At 42.6% G+C, this 13,378-nt stretch overlaps 2 protein-coding genes across 3 annotated transcripts; both read right to left on the reverse strand.

Annotated features, from left to right (window-relative positions):
* Positions 1 to 326: 326 nt before the first annotated feature.
* On the reverse strand, positions 327 to 4,651 carry tbx6 (T-box transcription factor 6). Its single transcript, XM_026351669.1, has 9 exons — positions 4,589 to 4,651; positions 3,784 to 3,885; positions 3,134 to 3,347; positions 2,742 to 3,009; positions 2,510 to 2,653; positions 2,306 to 2,376; positions 2,148 to 2,206; positions 1,734 to 2,037; positions 327 to 1,643 (listed from the first exon to the last, which is right to left on the reverse strand). The coding sequence occupies exons 2-9, from the start codon at positions 3,851 to 3,853 to the stop codon at positions 413 to 415; spliced, it is 2,361 nt and encodes a 786-aa protein (XP_026207454.1). The 5' UTR covers positions 3,854 to 3,885; positions 4,589 to 4,651; the 3' UTR covers positions 327 to 412.
* A 2,118-nt stretch (positions 4,652 to 6,769) lies between these two features.
* nif3l1 (NIF3 NGG1 interacting factor 3-like 1 (S. cerevisiae)) lies at positions 6,770 to 10,602 on the reverse strand. 2 transcript variants are annotated; one of them, XM_026350556.1, is made up of 7 exons: positions 10,571 to 10,602; positions 9,323 to 9,947; positions 9,034 to 9,190; positions 8,448 to 8,571; positions 8,181 to 8,319; positions 7,311 to 7,394; positions 6,770 to 7,193 (listed from the first exon to the last, which is right to left on the reverse strand). In XM_026350556.1, exons 2-7 carry the CDS (start codon positions 9,933 to 9,935, stop codon positions 7,009 to 7,011), a joined length of 1,302 nt encoding a protein of 433 aa, XP_026206341.1. In that variant the 5' UTR covers positions 9,936 to 9,947; positions 10,571 to 10,602; the 3' UTR covers positions 6,770 to 7,008. The 2 variants fall into 2 exon arrangements, with proteins under 2 accessions (XP_026206341.1, XP_026206339.1); XM_026350554.1 differs by lacking the exon at positions 10,571 to 10,602 and adding an exon at positions 10,484 to 10,570.
* Between the last annotated feature and the right edge of the window lie 2,776 nt (positions 10,603 to 13,378).

Here is a 13,378-nt window from a genome sequence, read left to right on the forward strand (position 1 = left end):
AAAAGGTTTCAGAGATTTTAGGATATTTAAGTAATAGTGCAGAAATAAAAAACAGATCCAACCATTTTTTATTTTAGATATAGGTAGTAGACATAGTTCTGCTGTATTTCTAGGTCAGCTGGTCTGATACACTTATTTTATGCAGGTTTATTGCTGATAAGGACAAAATAACACAAGTCTGGAAGAGCAACATTTTTATTTTTCACACTGAAATGGATATTTATAAAGAAAATCTTCAACCTCTATTTACAAATCAGAATCTATTTCATCAAATTATTTATCAGTATGAGTTAAATTCTTGGGAAGACACACACAATACATTGGGCTACTTGCACTAATGCTACACATTGCTAAAAACCCTTTAAAGCGCTACTGAGCCAAAACATTTTGTCTACACAGACATTACTATATTTTAAAATACAGCTCTTGTGCTCATGTCCAGGTAGGACCCCTGTGGGTGGTGGTGGCCATGCTGGTGTTGTCTGTACAGATGCCTGAATGGGATGGAGAGGGACGGGTGAGGGTCCTGACACAGCCTCAGAGGATAGGATGGAAAGGCAGGGTAGAGGGCTGTAGGAGGAGTGGAGGGAATACAGGACTGAAGTGATGGATCCAGTTGAGGGAGAAGAGATTGGTGGTGCAGTACCATCTCTGGGCGATAGGGGGCAGGGGGGTTGAACTGGGCGACTGCCCCCATTTCAACAGGAGGGTATGAGGTGGAGGAGGAAGTAGAGGCATTAGGAAAGCTTTGAGGATGGGCTGCTGGACGCAGCGATGGAGTAGAGGAGACAGTCTGCTGGAAAGTAGAGGACACACCCAAGCAAGAGGAGGGTTGGAAAGAAGGGGGAGGAAGGGAGGAAGAGCGATGAGTGAAGGTGGAGGAAGGAAAAGGAGCTGAGAGCGAGGGCGCCTGGGCTTGATGGCTCAGATTTGGGAGGTGCAAGGCAGAGTGGCCAGAGCTGGGAGACACAAGGTTTTGCATGTGTGGGTGCACTGAGGGGAAGGCAAAAGATGTGGGCGCGCAGGGCAAAGTGGAAGGAGGTGGGGGGTTTTGGATGGGGAGAGGCAGAGCTGTAAGTGAAGCAGGATCAGGATTTGTAGGCAGGATATTTGGATAGATAAACGCCGCTGAGCTTTGAATGCTGGGTGAATTATTTGCACTGGGAATAGTTTCACCCTGCAGTGCCTGACCAGGCTGGGTGAGCAGGGGATGGGTGGATATTTGATCCTGCAGACCGGGCTGACATGTCGAAGGTGTGGCAGTAAAGGAGGTGTCAGCTGGAGCGTGAGGGCTGATTGTCTCTGGGATGGTGTGAAAGGTGTTGGAGGAGGGGGAGGATGAGGACAGGAGCGGCTGTGGCGAGGAAGTGTTAGAAGGAGGCGGCGTGGGGAAGGTGAAGGAGGTCTGCTGCAGTGAGGGAGTGGTCGAGGAGGAGGAGAGCGTGGGGGAGGAGGAGAAAATGGGGGGGTAGTCAATAGGAGGGATGGAGGGCTGAGGATCAGACGTATCTGAAGAGTCGGGGATGGAGAGGGAGGAGAAGGAGGAGGATGACTGAGGAAGTGGAGCTGAGGAGAAAGAGGAGGAGTTGGTCTGAGCTGCAGGGAAGGTGCAGGTGTAAGCTGGTTCACCCATAGTGTTTGTTCTGTTGTGGAGACAAAACAAAAAGAAAAACTTTAGTACAAGATAAAGATAAAGTGCAGATAAATGAATTCCTCTCTACATTCACACCTACCGTTCAATCATGCCATTTGCCACCTCATTTCCAGGTGTGTCCTGCATCCCATTGGCCATAGAGATGCTGATATCAGACATCTGGGACGCCATGAATGCCTGGCCGAGGTCTAATGGCTGATCCGGGATCAGCGTGTCCTCATAGGAGGCCTCATCCGGTCTGAACTCACAGGAGGGGTCTGGCAGTGGAGGCAGAGAGGCCAGTGCGAGGGCCTGCAGGTCTGTGCTGCTGGTGGTGCTGGTGGTGGTGGTGGTGGTGGTGGGCTGCGACAGGATCTCAGTAGAGTCGCATGGGTCACAGTTCACTGAAAGAGAGAGAGAGACAGAGAAGACATGTTTCAGACGTGATCAGGTAACAGTGAGACTAATAATGTGGAAATGAATCATTTAAACTGAGTCTGGTTATTCCTCTTACCAATATCCAAGGTCTCAGTCAAAACAGCTATTTTGCGCTTCTGTCTTGCATCTCTTTGTCTACAGAGAAAAAAATATATACATATGTTTAGATCCTCCAGAGTATGCATGCAGCAATGTGCAGTGTGGGTTTCTGTGTTGACATTTGTTGTAAATTACTTTTTGCTGTTCATGCCATCCTCCCGGAAACCTTTAGCAAAAGGGTTGGAGTTGATCTTCAGCTCTGTGATCTGAAAGTAAGAACAGTTCATATTATAATTATCTGCTGCTTGAGAATAAATCTTTAGTGACACTCACTCCAAGTCGAGCTCGTATGGAAACATTAGCCTGGAAATATATTTAATAAGTGTAATATGATGGTACCTTGCTGTTCTGGTAGGCTGTCACTGTGATAAACTGGGTCTCGGGGAAAACAAACGAGTGTTGTCCTCCACCCCACCTCAGCACGTCTCTGGCTTCAATCACATGGATTCTGGGCTGGTAGCGATGTAGTGAGTGCAGGATGATCTGGAAAAGAATGCAGCATTAAAATGAAGTGTACTAGTTAAAGTTTTACACTGTGTCCACGCTCAGTTAGTCTGTCTGCAGTACTTACATGTCCCTGTGAGTCCAGTGTGTTGTTAGTGAGCTTGGCATAGTGAAAGGAGATTGTCCGGCTCTGCCAGTGAGCGCCTGTGGCAGGGGAGTCTGGGTGAATAAAAACCCGGTCTGGAAGCCTCGCTTCTGCCCCGCCGACAGCCTGCCAGCTACCACCTTGGAATCGATAGCGGGAGTTGTCTGCTGGGATGATGTCCAGGAGGAGGATGTAACGGAGAGACGGATTCAGGCCTGACAGCTTTAACCTCAGCCCAGGAAACATCCGTCTAGGATAACAAGGACAGAGAAGAAAGTTAACATAGTGAAGGTTCACAGATCACCTGTTTGTCTATTATATTAATAGTGTGTAAGAATTAGAAATAAGGACCAAGACAAAACTCATTCTCTCACCTGCCCTTCTTTGTGATGATCATCTCTGTGCCCACTGAGCTGAACTGTTTCCACAAAGATGCGTTCTCCAGCTCCATCTTGACTTCATCTTTTTGGGTTTTGGGGGCAGGCTCGCTGGGGACTGGAGGCGGCGCCAGCATCCTTGGTTGCAGGGATTTGGCCGCCACGTCACAGGCAGGAGGAAACAGCGGCATGTGAGCAGGAGGTTCACGCTCTGAGAAAACGATGAAGTAATGAAAACTTAAATATAGAGTTGGGTTGGCGTTATTATGCATGGATTTAGCTTCTGCAGTTACTTTTCTGTTAAGTAGTTAGTCTGCCATCCCTGCCTCGGCACACCTACTGTACAACATGAGTTTGTTGTGTTGCACTCTAAAGCTGATACACCAGCTGCATGTCTGTCATATTTCAAACACAGTAGCTGCTCAACAAGTGTTTGCTGTAATATTGCCAAAGCAACCTGACTGAAATCATGACAATTACCATCAATGTTTAAACAGAAAAGACAGTCATGGGTTTGTAAACCAGATGATCAGTGAAGAGGTTTCCAACCACAGACCTCTAATCTCTAGTTTGAGTGCTACACATAAATCATACTTCCTGAGTTTGGTAAATGACTGTTAATATTGTTAACACACTCTCCTTCTCACCTCTGTAAAAGCAGTCTCCGATCCTCTGCGGTCCCAGATTCAAACTGGGGTACATCTCCATGCTGAGCATTCTTCTCGTCTGCGTCTGTTCCCCTTCACCTGCTGCAAAGTTGCATTTCACTTCTTAACTCTCTTGGCTGCTCTCTTTGGTTCCACGTACCGATGTACTTCAGCAGTCGGAGACTGACACAGATCAGTCTTCTGTCTTGCTGGACACTTCGTCTTTATTTCTGATGCTATTCCTCTGCTGTCGTTTGCTACTAATGCCCACAGCAGCAGCTTCTTCTGTTAAATAGGTGTGTGAGGCTTCACACATGAGGCCAAATGGCTCCATTTTCACACAGCTCTTCATTTGCCTCCCTGTCTTTCTCCACCTTTTTTCCCCCTCATCTCCCCCACTTTACAAACACAAACAACAGCGGCCGTATCGAGATGTGACTGGAAAAATCTGGAGTTACTTCAATGCTTAAAAGTTCGAAGTTAAACTGCTCAAACTATGGGAAGTAGTTCAAAGATGATTATTTTGCCTAAACACAGTTACAATAATTAAATAATACATATTTTATCTAGTACATACATAGTACATAGTACAGTGTGTTTCTAATACATCTGTACCTTCAGAGGATTAATTTTTATTATAATTGAGTATTTATATATTGTGGGATTGATTTATTTGAGAAAAACAACCCTTGAATGAATGGAACTTATACTATCTTAATGAGTACAACATTCAAATTAGAGGTAAAGGGTGTGTGTGTGACCTCTAAAATAACTTTGGACAATGCTTCTCGAATGTCACTTATACCTGCATATAAATCTAGTAGTTTCCAGGTCCCCTGTGGCTGTTTTGATGACTTGACGACATGTTTCTTCCTCTCAGTGGTCCGCCTGTTAGGCTTTCTCAGCAGGGAGTCGGGCCTTGAATGAAGGTGGAAGATGAAGGCAGTTTGGCCGATGGCTGCAATTTGGCCACCACACACACACACACACACACACACACACACACACACACACACACACACACACACACACACACACACACACACACACACACACACACACACACACACACACGCACACACACACGAGTGTCTGGAAGTTTATGTGCAGGTTTAGATTAAGACATGAGCTTGGAATAATAGTGAAATCTGTCTGTGCATTTCGCCAAAACAACCACTGAATGAATCAGTACAAATTCTGTTGTATTGTCTGTGCAGGATGTTTGATGAGCAGACAGGACTGTAGTTTAAGCACGGAACACAAAAATGTAGACACAATAGACCACACAGGAACGTCTCGTATTACCTAACAGCTATCTAGCCGGTATGAGCACTTGTATGTCTGACCTTCACCGTGCAGAATGATATTGAGTTTGACACAAGAAGGAAGCAGTAACATTAGTCACTTTAAATCACATTTTCAGATGATTAACAAATCCAATTGGGGTTAAACTTAAATCTTCCAGAAACTCATACAGTTAGACATTTCAATAAATGCAACCTGCCTAGCAATGCATCATATTTTATAAAGTGATCATATATTTCCTATGTGAAATCGATTCCCATCTTATAACCTTCTTGAATGTAACGGCATGCTACACTACAGTTACCTTAAAAATGTAATGCCTAAATGAAAATATTGCACCACTAGATGAGATGACGTAAGTGTGTGAAATGTATAACTAGTTAGAGTAGGGTCCAAATCCAACAGAGAGCGAGCAAGACAAAAAAAGGCTGCTCTTTCAGGTTACTCATTCTGCTTTTGTTACTTCAACTTTAATTCCATGACAGACACAACATATCCTCGTAAGAGACTTAGTATGTAAGAACAGGCAGCAGTAATCTGATGCTTTTGGGAGGACTTGTCAACAGACCATAGAAGCTCTTTAGCAGAGGATTACCGATTACCATTACGTCATGAGCAGAGCCTCTTCGACTTAAATGACTGACAAGATAAACTGTGTGGCTTTATCTATGGGGATGTTTTTTCCACAAAATAGTTTGCCCCAAATCTACCTGTTCATAGACGGCCCTGCCACTGTAAAAGCAACAGCTGGATTCAAGGGGGTGACGCATAAATGTTGTTCTAGTTGTTGTTTTCCTTCTCCATTTGTGTACGAGTGTCTGTGCTTGTGTGTTGGGGAGAGATAAAAGCTAGTGAGGACTGAGGGGAAGTGGAGGTGTGAACTCCATGCTGAGAGTAAGGTCATTACCTTGATGGGGTCGGCGAGGTGTGTGTGTCGTCCCTTAATGTTTTTACGAACTGGCAGGTGTGTCGTAGGCGCTGCAGCTACCAGAATCTGTAACAGCTAATAATGAGGACTGCTACTCGTTTCGTTTTTCTTACTATTACTGGAGTGGGGGCAGGTATTGTATTCTGTTTACAGTGCATTAGGTATTAACATGGGCTTGCTCTTTGAAATGTATGTGCTAAGTCGTTTGATGTCCTATGTTTGCTCACGAAGGTCTAAAGGTCAGTTTGTGGATGTAATCTTTGATGAGAACATTTATCATAAAGTATTTATAAATGATAATAAAGGGCTTATTTTTAAATTGAAATTTTTGGGTTTGGTGTAAATGCTATTCTTTTTTTTTTTTTTTAAAGGCAATGTCCAATTTCCTCGAGTATGTTCACGATGGAACAGCATGCCTTTTAATCTGATGAGGATTACTTTTTTTTTTTCCTCTGTGTACAATGCAAACACACACATTTTACAGATGCTGAAATCCTCTCCACGCTGGCAAAGGACACACATGATGTCTCTGATTATCAGGATTAAAACACACCATGTATTCTTTGTAATTTAATCCACCGCATGCACAAGCCACAAAATGAGAGATTACATGCTTCATCTTTAGATCTCACTGTGCATTTGTGGGTGGAGGATATCTTGTCTTAAGAAGCCTGCAATCCCTCTTTGGACCAAAAAGGACAAATTCTTGCAAGAAATAAATTATAAATTGTACTAAGAAAGCACTTTTCATCATTAATTGAGGAACCATTTAATTTTTGATACTGTTTTGCTGTCACTGGATAGCTTTACATAAAGAGCCTTCGTCGAAAATGTGGAAAACAGAGTTCTTCTGCAATCATTTCACACACACTGTATCTGTCAATTGCAAAAACGCTTCTATATGAAGAGTTACACTGATCAAAACATCTGCAATTTACCCAAAGTGGTTAAAGATTCTTTAGTATGAGCAGTGCAACTACAGCTCAAAGTGGTCAGACCACCTCCAGAGGGTCTCTGTCAGCCTTCGACACCACCACAGCGACAGTGTCAGGCAGGCGCACGGCCAGTCTCTCCCTGAACACAGCCAGAAAACCCCGCTCGCTGTTGCTATGATCACTGAGAATGACGGTGATTCCCTTTGCCACAGCGTCCAGCACTTCGTGATGCGACATCTCACCTGAAAAATTAATACACCGTTAGATCTGCTGTTGCATTCACAGGCATGAACGTATCAAGTAAATTAGTTTGCAACAAAACAAATGATGACACATTGTATTTTCACATAAAACTCTACCTGTAATGTAGAGGTCTGCCTTGACTCCATTTAAAACCGAAGCCCCAGATCCAGCACACACAGCCACAGTACAAACAGAAGACTCTGAGAAATATGAAAATAATAACTTCATAAAAAACATGTTTGCATCACTTGACCATTTGTAATCATTTATTATGTTTAAGATTTCTATTTACCCATTCTGTGAACACATTTTGTTAAACTGTTAATATATTAGTGTGACTCAGTCTCTAGTTGAAGCTTCAACTTGTACCTCGTAATCTACAGTGGCATATGAAAGTCTATGAATGCATAAATATGGCATACAGTGGCAAGGAAGATTTACAATGTAATAATGAATACGATCTAATTTTACATATTTGTATCTGGCTAAAGTAGGAAAAGTTTTAAGAGCTGTCTTAAGAGTTTGGACTCCAACAGTTGACTGCCAGGCAGGCTGTGGACAAATGGAGAGCGCTCAACACCATTGCTACCCTCCCCAAGAGTGGACCAACATCACACCTAGAGCAAGGCGGTAATAGTCTGGGAGGTCACAAGGAACCCCAGGGTAACGTCTAAGGAACTAAAGGCCTCTTGTGCAGGGCCTAATATCAGTGATCACCATCAGGAGATCACTGAACAACAATTTGCATGGAAGAGTTGCAAGGAGGAAGCGAATACTCTCCAAATTAACAGCCACTGTAAATTGTTCTATTTTGACCCAAAGGTTTCCAGCTTTTCATTTTAACCAACGTCTACATCAGGTTTTGTTAAAAATATGTATGAAAACTGCAGAACACTCAGAACTTCTACTTCACCCAGCACTGCTAAGTATTCAGATCCTTCTCATTATTTATCTGTTCAATGTGTTGTCGCTGTTTAATACAGTACCTAGAGTCTTCCCCAGTCCAAGAGCCAAACGGACGTGACTCAAACCCAAGTGAGACTTAATTTTCTTGATGGCGGTTTCCATGGGTACTGGCTGGTCTAAAACACTGAGTCGGCCTTGGCCATGGCCCAGGAGAGGAGGCTGTGAGGAGTGACAGAAGAGTTACTTAAAAAAATGTACCATGCAAAACTGTGACTGTTCATCATTATCTTAGGAGCATGTAAAAAGTAACTTAACAACACATTGGCAGCAATGTGTTCATGCTGTACCTTCTCTAACTTGAGGATGCTGAGGGAGTGGCTGGGAGCAGTGTGTCGTAACAGAGTCTGAACACTGGGAGTCAGTGCAGAGTTACTGCAGGTTACACTAACATGGATTCCACTGCTGTCTGGTCTGATATGAAGACAAATAAAGAATTATTCACCAGTGCACAGGAACTTATTTGACTTATTTATGGCTTTAGCCATAAATAAGCTATTCTAGCTATTACCTACATAGTCTGTATACCTTACTGCAGACCCTGTTCCAGTTAGTCACCAGTCTGAATACAACCAGATTGGCAGATTTTATATAAATACGGACACTCAAATCTTGCACAGTTTTCACAACAGCAAGAAAAAAGCCAAAAGGTAACTGTGTTAACAACCTGAAAGTTTCAGGTATCTAATATTTAATTCCACATAGTAGTTGTTTGAATGAGAGGAAAAAAGTCCAAGTTACTCCCAAATTTTGGAAGTAGCTGGAGTAATACAAAAATTATACCAAAAATGTTAAAAGGACACCAATTGAAGTCAACTGGTTATATAATTGTTATATACAGCAATGAACATCGATCTAATTAAAAATGTATACAACCTGCTCACTGACAGCTGCAGAGTCATTCCACCGTCACACACCTTCAGCTCCTCCATAACAGCACTTAGTTCCTCAGCACTCCTTACCATGAATTCGAGTTTGTGACTGTGGGAGGTGCTACCGAGGACCTGATTCAGCACAGACACCTGGCCACTACCTGAAAGTCGAAGACAGACATTAGACAGGAAAGAACAATGGAGGACGCTTGGTCTGAATAGCTGACAATGTTGCGCACTGCAATAAATGCATAGGTACAGTTGTGTATTATCTGTTCAGAATGAGCTCTTACCCAGTCCCCCAACCAGCCAGTCGTTTACTCCTCCTTTAACACAATCCCAAGAAGTGTGAGGAGAAAAGATCGCTATCCCAGCCTCCACCGCCCTGATCGCCAATCGCTGCTTCCAATCTTTCTGTACCAGGCACTTGATGGGCCGAAACAAAGGGGGGTGATATGAGATAATGAGGTCACAGTTCATGGTCTCTGCTTCATCCATGACAGCATCTGTCAGGTCATTGGTGAGCAGGATGGTTTTAGTGGGACGGGGTTTGCTTGGCTCAACCAGCAGGCCAACATTGTCCCACGACTCGGCCAGAGACAGAGGAGCAAGCTGCTCCAGCACTTGCAGAACCTCCTTTAGCTCCATCTTTTCTGAACAGTGACCTGAATAAGAGAGGGACCTGGAGGAGGAGGACTGAACAGATAAGTGTAGAGGGACTGAGATCTGTGGGCTTGACAAGAAGCTGCGACTGTGAGTGAGTAAACGTAGGGATGGAGGGATGGATGAAAATGTGGAGGTAGAAGAGCACAGAGCAGTCTGTGAGATCAAGGTCCTCCTTGTAGAAAGTCTTCTATTGGTGAGGGACAAAAAGGTCCAGGAGAGATTTCTACATGCCGTCAACATCAGTCGTGAACTCTGTGGGCAAAAGCAGAAATAGAATATCAGTAAGAAATGGGTTAAATATGAAATTTATCAGAGATTGTTTTAATGATTTGATTGTTAATCAGATCAAAATGTCAATCATTCACTGATTCACTAATGCAACAAGCAACTCTTTCATTAACAATTATCTCTAAGTGAGGTCTGTTTTCCTCACTTAACAAATGGTGAAAATAGCTGAGGGAACTTTATGGTAATTGATCACTTTGAATGAACACATTTAAAAATAAAAATAATTAGCAAAATCTCATCAAGATATCCTTAAACACTATAACAAGACGCCCCAGGTAGTGGAAACGTCTAAACTTGACTCTTGTTTAGTACACTCTTGTATTAAATGGGTAAACTTCTGAATTATTTCAAAGTTTCTAGATAGTAATATCTGTCTCCCACTGCTAAGCATGTCTGCAGCTAACAGCGCAGCTAGCTAGATAGCTAACATTACCGACTGAACCCACTCTGCTACATCAACTATCGGCATGTCAGCGTGAGCATGAGTGAATTTATCGTACTTTCGCTTGTCTTGCACTCGTAAAGACAAACGCTGCTGACCACATGTCTTGTGTAGCATAACAACAGAAAATGTGCTGCTCACTCACTGCATGATATGAATGTCCACTTCCGGCTTCCGTTTCCAGTGCGACGTTTTCGGACGGTGGAAATATCAGTAAACAACAAATACTGTAACTGTTCTACAAACTGAACTATGTAGTTTTGCTGTGTTAGTACAATTGAAAGCACTATTTAAGAAGCTGTTTTTAATGTGGTAGCAGCTGTATGTAACGAGATTTTAATTCTTGGCACATTGGAAATTTCTTGCATGATGTCAAAATGTTTTTTTAAACTGTATATTGCACTGTTCTGTACTATTGAGTGGTCATTTAATGTAAAAACAGACACCTCTTACACTTAAGGTGTAGGATCCTTGATCAATCAATTAATTAATCAATCAATCAATCAATCAATAACTATATTGTCCCCTGAGAGGAATGAACTTTTCTCTTTAACACTGAGCCAAACCAACAGGTACAAAAAAATGTAAGGACACTTTCAGTGAAAGCTCTGTAAAACAGTGTCATCAGAGTTCTGTCAACCTGAAACTTGGTCAGCTTTCGTTTACTTTTCTTGCACAGCATGTTTGTATTTTATTCAAATGACAGGTTATTGTCAATTATGGTGCCCAGCTATTTGAAGGACTCTACAATTTCCACAGTGCTGACAGAACCTGGTGCATTACAGTCAACTCACGGAAGGATTCAGAGCTCCATTCAATAAATTCATCCGCCACAGGACCAGAAGACAACTCGTCATTGTCCAGCAGGCTGACTATCACATTTGATACAGCCATTTGTGTATAAGATGTATGAGAGAGGAGGGAGAACAAAGCCCTGTGGTGAACCAGCTGATACTGTGGTCTGGTCTGAGAAGTGTCCGTTCACGCTCACTCTCTGAGTCCTGCAGGTTAAAAAGTCTAAAATCCAACCAACAACGTTTCCTTCCAAACCAAACTTTTCCCTAAGTTTCTTCCCCATCAGGTGGGGCTGAATTGGGTTAAATGCCGATGAGAAATCCACAAACAACAGTCGAGCATGTTTTCTACTTCTCTCCAGATGTTAATAGATGAGGCTAAAGAATGTCCTGCACCCCCCTACTGGTTCTACAGGCAAACTCCAAGGAGTCCAAAAGGGGACATGTGTGGCTTAATATGACCTTTCTAATTAATTTCTCAAATGATTTCATAACCTGTGAGGTTATGGCTGCAGGCCTATAATCAATCAGTTACCCTGGTGGCTCAGCAATAGAGAGGACAGTCGATCATGTCCGCAGAGTTGGCACTCTTTGCTGGCTGAGGGACAAATTGAAAATGTATGTGAAAATGTGACCAAGCTGCTCAGAGTTAGGCTGTTGATGGCATCTCAAGCTATTTGTGCCGAGTCAATGTTCTCCCTTAAGTTTGTATTGCAGTTGGCCTTGTGGATTTCAGATTTGATTTCCTTCTGCAGTGAGTGTAACTCTGTTTTAAAAGCAGTATTTTCTTCCAAGACTTACAATACTTCTTTTTATACTCCTTATGATCTATAATGCTATTGGATTTAGATTTTGGTCACTTCACTACAATCTCAGTTATACATGTTTGCAATTTGATCATGTTGAATAAATGTATATCTTAATTCTCTACTTTAATCCTCAGTTCGGAGAAACAGTATAAAAATGAACACCTTCAGTTAATTTGCACACAGCTTTAATATTTTAATATTATGCATGCCAGTATACTACACTTGTAATAGACACTTAAAATTTGGTTGACATATTAATTTAATGAGATGCAACAGATGGAACCTAATGAGCTTTTTAATGTAATCAAGCTGTCAGAAACACACGCAGACACACAACAGATGTCTCCTGCACAGTCAGTTCCTTAGTTGATACTTCAAATAAGGTGATACTAACAAATGCTGTGATTAAAAAAACACACTTGCCACTGAGCCAATTGAAATCACATTATGCAAGCATTGCTACTGCTATTATGCTGTTCTGTCCATATGTAATATTCTAAAATAAACACACAGTTTAATGGTAACAGCAAAAGACTAGATGATGGTGATGAGCTGTATTAACGCAGACGGGTTTGACGGTCCAGCAGTAGATAGCCAGGGAGCATTCGCCACTTCTCAGAAGGATTATCAGACTCTTTGGAATCAATTCGGATAGAAAAACAAAAACAGAGTGGGGGGTTATCAGTGTTGAGAAAGATGATTTAAAAGCGCAGTTCTCATTACGCACAGGACAACAAGCTGTTGGGCAGAGTGGCTACCTCAGATCGAATCAGAGGTCCAACAGAGAGCGAGATTATTGTGGATTAATGCAATAAAGGTCGATGGTGGATGTTAGAGGGATCAGAGAAGTCTCAGGGCAGCAAGCATCACAGCATCATTACATCATCTGATTCTTCCTTTGGCCAAATCAACCTCTCTGTGTGCTATACAGTTTGTATGAGACCCCTCCTCAGCACTTACATTGTCTTTTCATGCATGTAGAAATATTGTTCCTAAAAGCCACTGTCATTCTCGCATCTCTTTCAGTTATTTACAACAAGCAGAAAGTTTATTACTCATCCAATACATCCAGTATTGGCAGAGCTAACTCTCAACTCTTGTGTCCAATCTATGAAGTGCCGTTGACAGATGTGTGCCTAGTTATTAGGTCTGTGTGTTCACTTTTGTTAATTGGTACTATAAGCCGCCGTGCCCATCTGTCCATCCATTTGAATTCTGCCCGGGTTGTCATGCAATAACATCTGTCTGGCTGATGTGCCACAACTCTGAGGGTGCAGTGTGTCCCCATCATCATCCCTAAATTCCCTCAACCCAAGTATTTAATCTCAGCTGTGCTGGCTTGGAAACTAT

The sequence above is a fragment of the Anabas testudineus genome, chromosome 19 (genome assembly GCF_900324465.2).
Source record: "Anabas testudineus chromosome 19, fAnaTes1.2, whole genome shotgun sequence".
NCBI classification, from domain to species: domain Eukaryota; kingdom Metazoa; phylum Chordata; class Actinopteri; order Anabantiformes; family Anabantidae; genus Anabas; species Anabas testudineus.

What these genes read in the sequence shown, in the direction of transcription:
- tbx6 (XM_026351669.1), bottom strand. Translation starts at nt 3,853, where the DNA reads ATGCTCAGCATGGAGATGTACCCCAGTTTGAATCTGGGACCGCAGAGG. An exon ending in ATCATCACAAAGAAGGGCAG is followed by an intron (nt 3,010 to 3,133) that starts GTGAGAGAATGA and finishes TTGTTATCCTAG; the next exon opens with ACGGATGTTTCCTGGGCTGA. An exon ending in GACTGAGACCTTGGATATTG is followed by an intron (nt 2,038 to 2,147) that starts GTAAGAGGAATA and finishes TCTCTCTTTCAG; the next exon opens with TGAACTGTGACCCATGCGAC.
- nif3l1 (XM_026350554.1), bottom strand. Translation starts at nt 10,528, where the DNA reads ATGTGGTCAGCAGCGTTTGTCTTTACGAGTGCAAGACAAGCGAAA. An exon ending in CGAGTGCAAGACAAGCGAAA is followed by an intron (nt 9,948 to 10,483) that starts GTACGATAAATT and finishes TTTTGCCCACAG; the next exon opens with AGTTCACGACTGATGTTGAC. An exon ending in CTGCAGCTGTCAGTGAGCAG is followed by an intron (nt 8,572 to 9,033) that starts GTTGTATACATT and finishes TCTTCATATCAG; the next exon opens with ACCAGACAGCAGTGGAATCC.